At 28.9% G+C, this 15,486-nt stretch overlaps 3 protein-coding genes and 1 long non-coding RNA gene across 10 annotated transcripts; 3 read left to right on the top strand and 1 right to left on the bottom strand.

Annotated features, from left to right (window-relative positions):
* Positions 1 to 42: 42 nt before the first annotated feature.
* On the top strand, positions 43 to 2,479 carry LOC100743529 (actin-like protein 6B). 2 transcript variants are annotated; one of them, XM_003484951.4, is made up of 6 exons: positions 43 to 218; positions 434 to 779; positions 864 to 1,193; positions 1,268 to 1,519; positions 1,596 to 1,793; positions 1,870 to 2,479. In XM_003484951.4, exons 2-6 carry the CDS (start codon positions 453 to 455, stop codon positions 2,083 to 2,085), a joined length of 1,323 nt encoding a protein of 440 aa, XP_003484999.1. In that variant the 5' UTR covers positions 43 to 218; positions 434 to 452; the 3' UTR covers positions 2,086 to 2,479. The 2 variants fall into 2 exon arrangements, with proteins under 2 accessions (XP_003484999.1, XP_033177088.1); XM_033321197.1 differs by having other exon boundaries at positions 93 to 110.
* Positions 2,480 to 3,419: 940 nt separating this feature from the next.
* LOC105680869 (odorant receptor 13a) lies at positions 3,420 to 4,512 on the top strand. 4 transcript variants are annotated; one of them, XM_033321224.1, is made up of 4 exons: positions 3,420 to 3,858; positions 3,934 to 4,034; positions 4,098 to 4,197; positions 4,282 to 4,512. In XM_033321224.1, exons 1-4 carry the CDS (start codon positions 3,754 to 3,756, stop codon positions 4,402 to 4,404), a joined length of 429 nt encoding a protein of 142 aa, XP_033177115.1. In that variant the 5' UTR covers positions 3,420 to 3,753; the 3' UTR covers positions 4,405 to 4,512. The 4 variants fall into 4 exon arrangements, with proteins under 4 accessions (XP_033177115.1, XP_033177111.1, XP_033177104.1 ...); XM_033321220.1 differs by having other exon boundaries at positions 3,420 to 4,034; XM_033321216.1 differs by having other exon boundaries at positions 3,422 to 3,858; positions 4,098 to 4,512.
* Positions 4,474 to 15,326, bottom strand: LOC100743410 (serine/threonine-protein kinase atr). 3 transcript variants are annotated; one of them, XR_004461845.1, is made up of 40 exons: positions 15,283 to 15,326; positions 15,000 to 15,205; positions 14,751 to 14,921; positions 14,537 to 14,694; positions 14,318 to 14,467; positions 14,050 to 14,248; positions 13,838 to 13,977; positions 13,188 to 13,756; positions 12,954 to 13,118; positions 12,407 to 12,889; positions 12,160 to 12,337; positions 11,841 to 12,086; positions 11,651 to 11,767; positions 11,452 to 11,574; positions 11,136 to 11,383; positions 10,851 to 11,072; positions 10,604 to 10,775; positions 10,404 to 10,530; positions 10,218 to 10,342; positions 9,984 to 10,144; positions 9,747 to 9,907; positions 9,473 to 9,666; positions 9,323 to 9,407; positions 9,099 to 9,244; positions 8,914 to 9,030; positions 8,479 to 8,843; positions 8,109 to 8,369; positions 7,815 to 8,040; positions 7,375 to 7,559; positions 7,118 to 7,317; positions 6,877 to 7,049; positions 6,677 to 6,820; positions 6,464 to 6,621; positions 6,165 to 6,396; positions 5,941 to 6,079; positions 5,751 to 5,865; positions 5,514 to 5,667; positions 5,125 to 5,361; positions 4,709 to 5,045; positions 4,474 to 4,629 (listed from the first exon to the last, which is right to left on the bottom strand). XR_004461845.1 is itself a non-coding variant. In XM_003484950.4 (39 exons), exons 1-39 carry the CDS (start codon positions 15,324 to 15,326, stop codon positions 4,863 to 4,865), a joined length of 7,479 nt encoding a protein of 2,492 aa, XP_003484998.1. In that variant the 3' UTR covers positions 4,474 to 4,862. The 3 variants fall into 3 exon arrangements, 2 of the variants coding, with proteins under 2 accessions (XP_003484998.1, XP_033176986.1); XM_003484950.4 differs by having other exon boundaries at positions 4,474 to 5,045; XM_033321095.1 differs by lacking the exons at positions 4,474 to 4,629; positions 14,537 to 14,694; positions 15,000 to 15,205; positions 15,283 to 15,326 and having other exon boundaries at positions 4,863 to 5,045; positions 14,751 to 14,815.
* LOC117151754 lies at positions 5,361 to 14,054 on the top strand. Its single transcript, XR_004461864.1, has 3 exons — positions 5,361 to 5,652; positions 5,732 to 5,883; positions 13,879 to 14,054. It is a non-coding gene; the product is annotated as an uncharacterized LOC117151754 (long non-coding RNA).
* Positions 15,327 to 15,486: the final 160 nt, after the last annotated feature.

Genomic DNA, 15,486 nt, shown 5'->3' with positions numbered 1-15,486 from the left:
CTTATGCGAAACACACATGTGAGGAGATCTAAGGATTATAAAATTCGATTGTGTGTATCTAGAGATAACCATGTTTATGGTGGCGGTATCAAGCGTCTTTCTGATTTGAGGTTATGTTTCTGTTGTATTTAAAAGAAATACGTAAATAAACGTTCATGTAGTCGTCAAATGCATGTATTTTTGCAATTTCATTGAGTTATTTTTGTAAGAAAGTTACGGTGAGTTATAAGGTTAAGAGAGAGATAGAAATTTATTTGTAATTCACGAATTTGTTAGTATTATATTTGTTACCACTCCAATTTGTCTGCAGTAAACTTATTATTTATATCATTTTTATAAAAACCTACATTTAAGGCTAGTTTACTATATTATATAAACTTAAATGTTATTAAGGGAGGATTTTTCAACTGAAACAATCTAATTCTTATCATAGATATTTTAAAATAAACAAAATGTCAGGCGGCATGCTTTATGGAGGAGATGAAATTGGAGCCTTAGTATTTGACTTGGGTCATCATTCTTTAAGAGTTGGTTATGCTCAAGAAGATACCCCTAAAGCTGAAATTCCAGCAGTTATAGGTGTAGGAGAAGATGGCAATTGTACAGCAACAAAAACAGAACCAATGGACATTGATGATAAAAAGCCAGACAACAATATTACACAATCTGGGACCAAGTATTATATTGATACTACTGTACTTCATGTTCCAAGAAGCAATATGGAAGTTGTAAGTTACATGAAAGATGGGATGATTGAGGATTGGGATCATTTTGAGAAGGTAATGTAGAAATATAATATTCTACAGTAAATTTCATTTTCATGTGTATAGAATATAGATATATCTGAGTATGTGTTTTAATAGGTTTTAGATTATACCTATTCCAAAGTAATTCAGTCAGATGCAGAATATCATCCAGTACTGTTTTCTGAATCTCCATGGAATGTACGCAGTAAAAGAGAAAAACTGACTGAACTAATGTTTGAGAAATATAATGTACCAGCCTATTTCCTTGTCAAAAATGCGGTTCTTGCTGCTTTTGCAAATGGTAGAGCAACTGGTATTGTAGTTGACAGTGGTGCAACACACACTTCTGCTGTACCAGTTCAAGACGGTTTTGTATTAACACAGGCAATAGTTAAATCTCCACTTGGAGGAGATTATATAAGTATGCAATGCAGACAATTTCTTCAGGTATAAATATGGTTGTAAATATTCTTTTATGATAGTGTAGAAGATGGATAACTATATTTTCAAAATAATAACAGGATAATGACATTGACTTGTCCCCTTCTTACATGGTGGGTAGCAAAGAAGTTGTTAAAGATCATGAAAAACCAAGATGGGTAAGAAAGAACGGATTACCTGATGTTACTAAATCTTGGCATAACTATATGGTAAAGAAACTTATACAGGACTTCCAAGCTACAGTGTTGCAAGTATCAGAAACTCCATATGATGAAAAAATTGTTTCCACAATTCCTGCAGTTCAATATGAATTTCCTGCTGGATATCATCAGGTAAAAATTAAGTAATATACAATTATCAAAAAAATTGAATAGTTAGATATTTAATAAAACAAAATAAAATTTCAAGGATTTTGGAAGTGAAAGATTTCGTATACCAGAAGCACTTTTTGACCCCAGCATGGTACAAATGCGTGGTGGTCTGGTTGGTAATACTATGTTAGGAGTAGGTCATATTGTTACAACTAGTGTAGGCATGTGTGATGTTGATGTAAGACCAGCACTTTATGGTAGTGTTGTTGTGACTGGTGGCAATTCATTCATTCAGGTATATATTAATAAAAAATGTTAATTTCATATCAACAATTTTTCATAATTTTTAACATTCATATAATATCATACAGGGCTTTCCGGAACGTTTAAACCGAGATCTTTCCATGAGAATTCCATCTAGTATGAGGTTGAAACTAATTAGTGTAAATGGATGTGCTGAACGACGATTCGGAGCTTGGATCGGTGGATCAATTTTGGCTTCAATTGGAACTTTCCAACAAATGTGGATATCAAGCCAAGAATATGAAGAAAGCGGCAAAAGCCAAGTAGAACGAAAATGTCCTTAAATAGAAACATAAGTTATTTCCATATGTCCTTTCTTAATAATATTATCAGTACTTGTACAAATATATTTCTGATAAATGTGTTAAGTAAATAACTATAAATTGATACATCTGATACAATTAAGTCTGATATGCAATCATGAAAGATTTGGATTTTTTTTTATAATATTCATTTAAGTGTGTTCTACATATTGACCTAAGACATGGATAAGTATGTTCTACTTATGTGTATTACTGAAATCTGTAAAATATGTAGTCAAACATGAAAATTTTATTTATTATTAATGCACAACATAGACGCAATAAAATGTTACAAAGAATGGTGTATAAAGAATTGTACTAAGATTTTTATAAAAACTTGCAGTAAAAGGCTGTGTCTTTGAAATCTTCATGATTACTGTTGTTCCTCCACATATGTTTCCTCTTGAAATTAACTTTAATTCTAGGGACAATTCTCCCTCATAGAATACTACAGTAAAATATAGCTTTCTTTTTAAAGTTCCTCCTTGTCATTATACTTAATATTCTATGGTAAAGATGTGCAAATAATATATGATCCAAGTATATAACTTCAAAGGAGACTAGACATATTCATTAAATGACTATTCCCGTATGGCTATATACTTCCTTTTATACGTTTTAGCAAAAAGTACTCCACAAAGCAAATATGTCATTATACTCTTAATAATTTAGGGCAACAATTAAACGTGTTAAACTTACAATGTTTCACTGTTTAAAAGTAGTTGTCCAGTAATGACGGAATGAGTCCTAAACATGGACAAAATCTAAATTGTGTGGAAACATAGTTTTTAAATGTGCAAATAAAATGTGTTTATTATTATAAATCAAATATCTGAATAGATAGCCAAATACAATGAATATTAGAGATTATGTTTTCATAAATCAACTAGTTCTTAAATTTGTTGGACTTTATCCAATAAGTATTGTGAGATATGTTATATGTATTAGTTGTATTATGCTTATTATTATACCACAAATAACAATGATTTATACAAATTGGAATGATTTAAACATTGTTATGGAAATAGGGTTTGCATATTTCTAAAAATGAAGTAATCAACATTTCTTGTAAATAAAATATTTATTAGATCCTTCTTTTTATTGTTCGTAGCTCAACTTTACTAACAATTTCGCTTGCTATGTTAAAATCAGCAATTTGGATGTTCAATAGAAAGAATTTAGAGCTTTTTATTGAATTCATGTTAACAGATTACTGGAAAATAATTGAAGCTAATGTTTTTGAATACTTAAAAAAATATGCATTGTATATAATTATTAATATTTAAAACTAAATTATTTGTCTTATAAATGTATTTTCCATATAAATAATATATATCCTTTCAGATATGCTAAAACCATTACCAAAGGATATCTCATTTCTATGTGTAACGCCTTATTATTTTTCTTTAGTTTACCTATTATCGAAATATTAATTACAAAGCATGAAGATTCAGATAATTTTACTATGAACTTTCCATTTGCTGCATCATATCCTGTGGCTTTTTATAAATTTCCCTTGTATGAGGTACCATTACATTTCACTTGCGTTACAAACACGATTTAATTGTAGTTACTAGTTTATAAATATAATTTCATATATAGATTGCATATGCATCTCAAATATTGGCAACAAGTATTTGTTGTTTGGTCATGCTTGCAACTGATGGTTTAATTGCAACTGCTCTACTTCATACATGCGGACATTTTGCGGTACTTAGAAAAAATGTGAAACAACTTGATTCATACATCTATCGTGTATGTATTGTATTCTACTATATATATGTATATAATTGTAATGTTATTTATTTTAAAATAATCCAATTATTGCAGATAACTCGTTTAAAGACTAATTCAAAACACATAAATGCAAATTTATACGAAATCAAAATTCAAATAATACATGTAATCAAACATCATCAAGTAGTGCTTTGGTAAATAGATTTCATGTGCTTCCAAAAATTTTATTATTTCTTATTCACTTTAATATAATTCAGGTTTTGCGACAATATGGAAAAAAATTTCCATCTAATACTCTTTTTACAAGCAATGATCAGTAGTCTCCTAATTTGTTTCGTCGGATTTCAGGTTTCTGCAGTACGCATATTTACAGATTTAAAAATTGTAATAAATCATAAGCAACTTATTATATGTTATTTAATACATATTTTTGCATTACAGACGTTAATGGAACAGTCTAAAATGATTAAGTTTGCTTCTCATTTAATCGTGGCATTTTTTCAATTATTACTTTTCTGTTTTCCTGGAGACATGTTAATACAAGAGGTGGATGATATTATATAATTACATATGTATAAGAATAGATGTACTTAATTTTAAGTGTAAAAGAGTTTCAGTATAAGCACAGCTGTATATTCCATACAATGGTCTCAATTAGCAACTTTTATTAAAGATGAATTGTGTATGATCATTGTGCGTTCTCAAAGACCTAGTTATATTACAGCAGGAAAATTATACATAATGCATTTGGAAAATTTTACAGCGGTAAAAGTTTCATCACATATTTATCTAAAAAAATATGTAAAATTTTCGTTAGCATAATATTACCGAGATAATAACAATTATTTGACCATTTACATATATTTACAGATACTCAGTACTGCATTTTCATATTTTATGATGCTTCAGAGCTTTAATTCAGAATCTTAGTCTAGGAACTGGTTTGTATAGTTTCAATTTACTAATAATCAGTTGATGTATAAACATTAAATTATTAAATACTTAATAAATCGTAATATTCTTTACATGTATGCGCCCCATCCAAAGTACATTTGACAAAGATTATCTACATTAGTTGCTTCTAAAATCAACTGATTAGTTTGTCCCTCAACACTAAGATTTAAAGCAATATTCTCTAATTTTTTTCCATGATACCGAATTAAACCTTTGAGTCGTTGTTCTATATTTTTTATATGTTCCACAGCCTAAAATTTCAATTATGTATTTTATGTTCCATTTATATTAACAATTTATTGCATTATAATATATTATATTATGGCTTACTTTTTCATTTGTTTTCTCACCACCTTCACTAATATGATTCTTATTCCAGCTTACAAGTGGGTCATATACAAATGGTGTTAATACACTTAATAATGTGCTACTTTGTTGTCGGAGAACCCTCATAGTTATTTCACAAGCGCGCCTAAACGGTCCCTCAATTTTTAATGGTCCCATAGCATCTACCATATTATGCGTTAAACGAAATGGTACACGTTCTGGCCACTCAAACAATTCTCCCTGATAATTGAAATATTTTTGAATTATTACAATAATTATTGTATATAAACTACTTAGTCATGTTTTGCCTTACTAGATATTAAAACAAAGAATAAATGTGAAGCATTTAAATTGTATTGAGGTTTTAATTTATGAATAAATCTCTTACATACCCTATTAAACAAACAATTAAAATCTACGTGTACACAATCTCCACATTTAGAATCAAATAATATATTTTCTCCATGACGATCTCCAAGGCCAAGAATATATCCCACCATAGACATTACTGCTGTAGTTCTAATATAGGCAGTACGTGCTTCATACCTATTATACATATATGTTTATTATTTTTTTACGTTTAAATAATATATGTTTGCTTTATCTACAGAAATAATTGTGAAACGCACCACCCATATGGATCAGGGAATGTAAGACGAAACCAATCTCCGAGTACTGATGGATGACGCGGAAGAAGTTGTTGTAGAAACACCTTCTTTTTCTTCTCCAATGGATCTTTTAACGCTACAATGCAATGTTCAAGTAAGAATTTTCGTACTTATCAACAATTTTTTTTTACAATATAGTATTTCTACTTACAGCATAATATGCTTCTAAGTTCTCTATTCGAAATTGCAATACCTCTTTCTTTATACAAACTTATAATAATGGGTCTAAACCCAACTAAATTCGGTACCCATTCTACTAAACCGCATTCTTCATTCAGAGGTACAACGCTCTGTAATTTAAACTTACACTTAATTTAAACTCTGTAATTAAAATTTAAGCTCCTAACAGTACATTTAAAGTTATTATGTATTTACATATGTCCGTATATACAATCTTCTTTGTCGAGATTCTGGATCATTTTGAAGATATTTATTTACAATATCATTGAATTCCATTAATCTGAAGTCTCTTCGTAAATCATCTTTTGGCTTACACATAAATAGATAATCTTTACCATCCGACCCTTTTAACGTAATACGCCGCGGTCTTTGAAGAGATGGCATAACAGCTACATTATCTTCTATTCCGGATATATGAATCCAATTTCTAAAATTTACAAAAGGTTATAAACTTTTTATGATATACAGTGATATAAAAAAAATGTCATACATACGAAGAAAAGGCATTATAATTTTCTAACGACATGCCCTTAGACGGCAGATGCAGTTGTCTAAATTTGGTCGTTGGTATCATTATTGGACTAAATTCCTTGCTTGAAAGTAAACGGGGAAGATTCCGTGACAAGAGATTTATCGTCGTATTCATAACACCCTGTTAAAGAATCATAAATGTATAAAAGTTTATATAAATTAGTATTTTAACTTACTTCTGGTATTGCTTTATTTGATAATTCAATTAATCGCTCCCATAATTTATGAAAATCTGTAATAAGTTTGGTCATTTCTGGCGTTTTAAGTTTAGGATGACTAAGAATTTCTTGGCAACGTCTTTGTCGTGCAGGATATGAAGACTGTAAAGAATATTCTATTAAAATTTTCTTTAATTATTAATAGATAAAAAACTTACATTAATAACTGATGCCATCATCCATAAACTATGTTGGGGATAAGCATGAATTAGTTTTACTAATATGGTACAGATAGTCTTTTGCACCTCAAGAGAAGGATGACATATTCGTGATACAAGTTGGCTAAATGCAGTTAGCCACATGAATATTGGTAGTCTTTCATGATACACTTCTATACCATAGGAAAGAAATCATCATTTAGTTTTATTTTAATTCAATAGTTGGAATTATTATACTCACCCATGATTTTTGACATTTTTAATAATGCGTCTCGTCGAAATTTTTCTTGTTCCCCATCATTAAGACTGTCAGATCGTGATGTTGCACGCGAAGCGAAATCTAACCATATAGTCAACATTCTCGGCATAGATTGATGAATGTACTTACAACCATATTGAAGTGACTTCCCATAATAATTCATGGTATGCACTTGTAAATCTCTAAACATATTGTTAATTATCTTACCCATTAGAAATAATGTATTGTTTTGTACTTACCGTCCCATTGAATCTTTCTCTTCATCAGACATTCTATCTATAACAGATTCATAGTACTGTGCACAAAACAGTAAACTTTTTTCCCATTCTCTCCAAACTTCAATAGCTTCTTTGTAATTTATAATATTAGCATCGGTATCTACATTAACTGTTTCATCATTATATTTTGCATATAAAAGTTTTGCCTATACAATAAATGAATATTGGTATTATTGGCTAAAGGTGGGATTTCCTATGTGCGTACAACGCGCGCGGTTGCATCGGACATAATCCTAAAGGCGAATAACACGATATCGCTACAAACACAAAAGCATGCTTCTTTATTGAGAGTTTAAGATTATGTCTTAAGATACAGATGCGTGCGTTGATTGGACACACGTAGGAAATCCCACCCTAATATTACACTATACCAATATTATACTTCTTTTGTATAAACAAACCTTTGCACATTGTTTCCTTTCTTCTAAAGATTCGCCTGTTGGCAAATTTTTGTAGTGCATAGCTGGACGAAAACAACTGGAGAAACAACGTTTTAGGGTTATAAAAGCGTCTTCTTGACAGCCCTTTTGCCAATATAATTGTGCTTGTTCTATATAAAGTTGTTGTGGAGGACAAGAATCACTGGCAGACAAAATATACATATATGCTTGTTGATGTAATCCACTCCTGAAAGAAATGAGTAACAAAGCAAGATGATAAATATTATATATGTAGTTATAAATAATGGCACTTACTTTCTCGCAATCTTCGCACTCTTAAGCCAAATCTTGCCAATTTCTTGTTTTAATACAGAATTTTCTTTGTTTTCAATTTCTCTCTGTAATTGAAGTGCCAAATCTAGTGTAGCTCTACGCATACTCAACACAAATTCTACTCCTCGTGAAGCGCGGACAAGTCGACCACGTTTCTCCCATTCTTCGAATATCATTGGTAATTTTCCCATATCAGTCAGCATAGTAGCAACTGCTTTATCAAATTCATTTAATATATGTAACCTATCCATCATAATAAGTACAGTAAAAAATAATTAGTTCAGTAAGACAGTAAGTAAGATACAATAAACGGTTTTTTAGCATGAGATATAGTTTTAAATATTAATCTTACTTCATAATGTAAGAATAGCTTTGTTGATAAGCTCCTGGCCGTGATGCATCTTCTAACAATGATACCAGATTCTTTTTTAAGGATGATAAATCTGGTTTAATACCTTTCTTAAGATCTTCAAGTAGTATATGTTTTATATTTTTTTGGGAAGTGTCATCAAATCTTATGAAATGAGCTAATCTCCAAAACGGCTCGTGTTCAATCATTAATGGCTCTAACTCTGATCTGTTACTTAAGACTCCTTCAGTGATATGTTTTGCTGTAAAAGGTTGATCGAGACCAAGATAACACTGGATCATTCCTTGTAAATATGTATGCTTCAAAGTTTTTTTCTGTGCCAATCTTTCATAACAGGTAGCAGCATCCTATATATTTCATGAACATTTCGAATATATGAATATATATTGATATTTAAATAAATAAATTTTATTATACCTGAAGTTGCCCATTGACTTCATGAGCTAAAACTAGTTGTTGAACTGTAGGAGTATGATCCTGTGTAGCTAATATGCCAGATATGCCATCTGGTTCATCCAGTTGTGCATATATTTTCTACATATACACAAAAAAGAAGATATAGCTAATAAACGGACTATTTTTAACCTTATATTGATACTTACAGCAAGTAATCCACCCTCCAATGCTTCTGATAATCCCTTATTAGAAGAAGCCATGTGTTGTTCTAAATACATTAGTGCTCTATGATATTCCTGAAATTGATAACATCCTTCTGCCACTACTAATGCATTTAATGTTTCACAAAAGTCTAGATTCAACAATAAAATATATATTCATTAATAATTATTATATTTTATTGTTAACAATTTAAATATAAAGGACTCACTCTTTAAAGCTTCATACTTGTGATTTCGAACCAATCGTTGTTCCCAAAGCCATCTTTGCAAATGATCTAATACTGAAAATATGATCTATTCGAAAATTATAAAAAAGATTATTAATTGAGCAGTAAAAATATCATTTTTTATATACATACCTGTGCACAACGTGTACGCCTAGTTTCTTCGGAAATTCTGGCATCATCTGCTTTTATTCTATGTCCATGTCTAAGAGGTCTATGACGTGATAGTTCAGGATCAAGTGTAGGTTTTTTTCTAACATCGATAATTGTTAATATTTCTTCTCGTATTTTTGCGTGCTCTTGTGTAGTACTATTTGTTATTATATACGCTGATGAGTAAAATATAATGTATGTTTAGATTATAGTTAATGACTCATACTGCGAAAATAATATTAATAAAAATGCTTACCAACAACATGGGGTAAACAAAATGTTAATATTTTTATATCACGCTTGAGTGCTAATTTACATGCTCGTAATACATTATTAAGAGATTCATCGTGGATATTACTAAACATATTACAAAACCAATTATATGCCCAGTTTTCTACAGAGGAACCAGCTTCAGAACTGTTTGAAAAATAAGTTAATTGAATATAATGAATAATAATTCAATATTATAGCCCTTTTTTTATTAAATATTTACCCATAAATAGGATGAGGAAACGTTTTGTCATCACTGATAGTTGCAATCTTGTAATGTGAAGTTAAAAATGGGGTAATGATCTGTTTCATAGTCACTGGTAAACTATTCCATAGTTCACTGTTTTTCCCTTGGGGCGAAATATCATATGTTCTTAAAATTTCCTAAAATTATTTACATTTGTAAAATATAAATGTATCTGTCATAGAGAAGGCCATAAGATAATGTATTACTTACTTGAATAGCAAGTGAGAAACAATCCATACTCTGACTACTTTTCTGCATTTGAAACGCCCGAACATGCTCAAAAAGTATAGCACAAGCAAATTCTTCATTCATATCAGAAATAAATTTACTGTCAACTAAGATGTAAAAGAAATTAATATAAAAACTAAATAAATAACAAACTAATGTACAGTATACCTCTAGAAATAATTCTACGAGGGAGAAGACTTGGTTCAATAGCTCCTAATTCTCCTAAACATTCGCCATATAATAGACGGATAGATTCATCTTTATGTTGACATCCGATTAATAATGTGTATAATAACTAAAAAGTTATTTATATCATAATAGTTACTATATATCATTAACATATTTTTTATTTTAAGTAACAAACCCACATCAACAATCAATGGATGGATATTTGTTTCACTCAAAATCATTTCATTCAGTTGACTACGATTTTCAGCTAAAAATTTTTGTAAATACATCAAAGCTCTGATTATTACTTCGTCCGTTTCATGCGTAATTCGTTTAAGCCATAATTTTAAATTCTCTTCAAATCCTTTAGGCCTAAAATTTATACAAACGTTAATACAGTAAACTATTTAAGTATTTAATATTTGGAAAAAAATATATTTTATATACCTAGTTTGTAAAATTCGTGCTTTAATTATGTTTGACATTTCAACAGGTACTTCAATATCATCTATAAAAAACAATTCTGCAATATGTTCTGGACATTCTTCATTACATTTAATAAGTAGGAACATTAGCATTGTAATTATTTTTTCTCGATACATATTTAATAACGATATTAATGAAACATATATCGTTGGTAACAATGGACCAAGTTCTTTAATAGCTATACTGAAAAATTAATAGACAATTCATTATTCGTTATTTGCGAACATAATGATTTTTATTACATACTTATGAATAAATGCATTCCATGCATCACAAACAAGAGGTCTAAATCCTGGTCTTTTAAATCCTAGCGAAGTTCGTAGTGTCGCCAAAATCTTATACCTCAGCGGTGTCAAATATTGTGCACCCATATACTCCATTAGTGCAGCTAATGAAGCAAGTGCTGACTGCTGTGTATGTTCGTCCGATTTTAATCCAAGCTTTATATCAAAATTAACTAATATGCCGTGTAAACGTAAATTCAAATAAGATTCCTGTAAATATTGCACATGTATATTTGACTCTTTCTTGTAAAAAGATACAATTAAAGATATGAACTTACAATTCCTTTATGTGTAACGTAATTTTTATCTGCATTACTATCATAATCAGATATAATTTTTAATAATCCAACTATTTTCTTAGGAGACTCATGAAAGTTTAATATTAGTTCTTCAAATATGCCCTATTAATCACATTTATTGAAATTATTAAAATTGAGTATTGATAATGTAGTCCAGTTTGTGTATTATTTACATTACCATAAATGATTGTCTTGTTAAAAGTGATAAATTCGTCTGCGTAATTTTCGAAACTAATCTTAAACATTCCGTAGCAGTAGCAAGAGGCATATTCAGAAATGCATAACTGCAAATGTACTAAACAAATATTTAAATTAAAGTGATAATTAACAACAGCAAAATAAATACATTTCCTTATTAATATACATACAGGAAAATATTCTTTTAACATTTGTTTCTCATCCATACTGGTTAATTCAGCTATGTCATGCAAAAGAGTTCTTGCATTTGGCACATCAATAATAAAAGGAAGTAAAAAACAAACTGCGTAATGTCCATCTTTGCATAGTAACTGGCGTGATCCTTCGTAACCAATACATTTTGCAACACGGTGTATAGATGTAGCCATATTGTAAGAATAATGCATAAAGTTATGAACTGCACATTGTATTATGAGCTAAAATGGAAAAATATACTATTGTCTGATAAAATATAATTTTATACCTCTAATTTTAACAAAATTTATATACCTTGAGAAAATCTTTTTTATATCTAATGTATAAAACTTTTGGAGAAACGTTTAAGAATTTAGCAATATCATGATATGCGGTAGTTGCAAAAGCTACTGCTGCTGAAGATGATGTTGAGTGCAATATAGTAATTAAAAATATATTCAAAATTTGCCTTTCAATTATATACAATGGAACACTAAAATTGAAAATGGTTAGGAAATTATATATATTAAACAAAATAAATATTTTTAAATATTTACTATACCATCCACAATTTCTTGCAGTAATAAGTAAAGTATCATGCAACTCATGGTTTGCATCTGTTAAAGCTTTCATAAGTGCTCGTACTATGGTATTTATAAGTGATCCAACAAATTCGTCTAAACAAACAGGTACATCATCTTCAATAGTCATAGTAAATTTTGACACGATGCCTATTTTATTCAATAATAGTCTTTTTATTGCTGTAGCAATATTGAAACGGATAGCAGGATTTTCATCTTCTATATATAAAAACCACATTTTTGCTACTTTGTTATTGTTAAAGGACATAATGTGATTTGAAAAAGAAAGAATATTTTCAGAGATTTTCAAACGTACTGAAACAAAATTTGAAGATAATAAACTAAAATATGGACGAAGAAGATGATCGTATTCTTCCAAGATATAAGCATTAGAATTTATATTGTTTTCAGATATATCATTACAATATTTGCACTTTAATGTCCATGTTGTATTATCAGATCCTCTGTGAACAAAAATATTTTATCAAACATTTCATTGATTAATGAATAAATTATATAACAAATTACCTTTTGAAACTTCCACATTTTGACAAATAACAGCATATTTTACTCAATGTAATTACAAGCATTTCATGCACTTTCTGTTCTTTTGAATGTAATGCAGGTTGAAGAACATATCTTGAAATACTTCCCAATTGTACTCCTTCGCTCTTTAAAAGTAGTACACTATTCCTATCAATATTTACATGGTTTAACATATCTATTTCATTACTTTTATGATTTCAGACATGAATTACTTACAATACTGCTCCTGCTGCTATCTCAGTTTGGTAACCTACTATACATGTATTTAATAGCTTTAATCGTTCCATTCCAGTACCATGTTCACATAAAGCTTCGAGACATTTTAACATTGTATTAGTATTAAGAGATTTAGCAATTTCTTTTGCATGATTATTGAGTATATCCACAGGAATTTCAATATTTTGTATAAATGGTAATGTTAATATTTTCTGAATTAAATCTTTATCTGATTCATTATGTGCTATCATATATATTAGACATTCGAAAATAATATCTTTTTGCTGATGTAGCCCAGAATTTAGATTTTTTAATAATACCTTCAAAACATAATTTAACTCATGTGTATACAAATTTGTTGTTAACTGTAGTTCTTTCAACCATGATTGTAAAATATGTGAGGCTTTTAAGATATACATGGATGTTTTAAACCTTTCCTTTTGTGTTGCAGTTATTAACTCTTTTTTTAATAAATTCCATGAATTACATATATTATTCACTGAAGCATTTGCACTAACTGTGTGTTTGATATCAATAAGTACACAATGAATAAAAATTATAATAAAATCCTGAAATGATTTTTTTGCATTAAAATACTATAGTAGTTTATGCATTGAATATACCATCACATAATTTTGATTGTTACAAACCGGACAATATTCAAAATATGAAATAAATTTTTCTGTTTCAGAAAGACTACAAATCCTTGGTCTCATGATAAAATATTGCTGAATCTTGCTACACGCTACTTTTTGTATTTCTTCTACAGCATTAAGATTAGTATCTCGACCTAAACATGAATCTTTAATTTATAACATATTACAAAGAGAGGGCCAAAAATATTTATACATAATTAACTCACATTTCATTTCATTAACTGTAAAATCAATGATTTGAAAGCAGAGTTCAATGCTGTTTGAAGATATTGATAAAGACCGAATAAGTTCAATAGATGCCCATAAAAATTTATTCAATTGGTTCTCTGATACTTCATATAAGTTTAACCACGTAGGAAGTAACTTAATAATCTCAATAACATAGAGTATCAAATTTTCATGTTCCTTAAAATGTTTAACTCCAAATTATTGATATATATATATATATCTTAACTTACTACACAATATACTTGCCTGTTTACTAAGTAATGAAAATTTCATTAATTTTATACAAAGATTTAATGCTATAAATTTTACATTTGGAACAGATATCATGATTATATTTAATACTTTTTCAAAGAGTATTTTATGATTCCAAACAGAAACTCCTGTCCTTTCTATAATCTAAAAAAATATAACAATCTTTATAACAATATAAAATACATTAATGAAAATTAAATAAAAATGTGTTACTTTAATTATAGATGTTTGCACTTGTGGTATATCACAGTATTTTATTGTAACAGGAAATGCTTGTAAATCCAAATTTTTTATAATATCTTTTTCTGTATGAAATTTGTTCAATACAATTGTATCTTCTTCTCCACTGATTTTGTAAAATTCTGATATTTCTGAAATTAATGATATTATTAGGTGTTGCACATATGATACCATTTTTAATACATACCTTGAAGAATGTTTATATATTCATTACTAATCGTTTCAAACATTGTAATATGATGTCTAGATAATATTCTAAGCATACAAGCTTGTATCTCTATGCTGTTGCTAAGAACTTCATTACTTAAAGGATTTCCAACTAGGTGAAACATAACACCAAACAACCAGGTGGTAAATGCTATAATTAAAGGTATGTTACTTCACTGTATTTTGTCAATGTATCCTTATTATTATTTATTAGTCATAATTGTTATACCAGTATATTGACATTTTAGCGTTTCATTTTGCATTCCATTGCTGAAAGGTGGAATTAAAACTGTTGTCAGAGTAGCTGAACTTTTAATTATTGACTCCAATAAAGAACAAAGCATTTGTTTGGCAGTTGCATTTTTTAAATCAGAAAATATTGCAATTATAGGACTATTAATGAATTTCCATACCGAATCTGCCACTGTCACATTACTAGAAAAATCATTTTTTCATTATTATCTAAAATAAAAAATTTTATATACTTTAAAAATGTTAACACAATACTTTACCTGGTACTAGTTTGAAGAATAATTGAGTTATCATGTACTTCCATATTATTAATCCACGTTATTAATTTTCTTAGATCGTACGCAATATATAAAAGTAAGTATTACATTATAACAAAATCAAATAATTATCAAACATTGCGCTAACCGGTAGACATTGCTTTAAAATATTAAATGTGTTCGTTCATTAAAGGCATGTTTTCAAAC

This window comes from Bombus impatiens, unplaced genomic scaffold, assembly GCF_000188095.3.
Source record: "Bombus impatiens unplaced genomic scaffold, BIMP_2.2 scf_0027, whole genome shotgun sequence".
Classification (NCBI taxonomy): Eukaryota; Metazoa; Arthropoda; class Insecta; order Hymenoptera; family Apidae; genus Bombus; species Bombus impatiens.
This window is presented reverse-complemented; position numbering and strand designations above follow the sequence as displayed.

Coding starts and splice junctions, on each gene's coding strand:
- LOC100743529 (XM_003484951.4), top strand. CDS start 453: ATGTCAGGCGGCATGCTTTATGGAGGAGATGAAATTGGAGCCTTAGTA. Junction 1,520..1,595: donor TTCCTGCTGGATATCATCAG/GTAAAAATTAAG, acceptor TAAAATTTCAAG/GATTTTGGAAGTGAAAGATT. Junction 1,794..1,869: donor GTGGCAATTCATTCATTCAG/GTATATATTAAT, acceptor AATATCATACAG/GGCTTTCCGGAACGTTTAAA.
- LOC105680869 (XM_033321213.1), top strand. CDS start 3,754: ATGCTTGCAACTGATGGTTTAATTGCAACTGCTCTACTTCATACATGC. Junction 4,035..4,097: donor CATCATCAAGTAGTGCTTTG/GTAAATAGATTT, acceptor AATATAATTCAG/GTTTTGCGACAATATGGAAA.
- LOC100743410 (XM_003484950.4), bottom strand. CDS start 15,326: ATGGAAGTACATGATAACTCAATTATTCTTCAAACTAGTACCAG. Junction 9,908..9,983: donor TTTCCTCATCCTATTTATGG/GTAAATATTTAA, acceptor TTTTTCAAACAG/TTCTGAAGCTGGTTCCTCTG. Junction 6,622..6,676: donor CAAATAAAGCAATACCAGAA/GTAAGTTAAAAT, acceptor ATTCTTTAACAG/GGTGTTATGAATACGACGAT.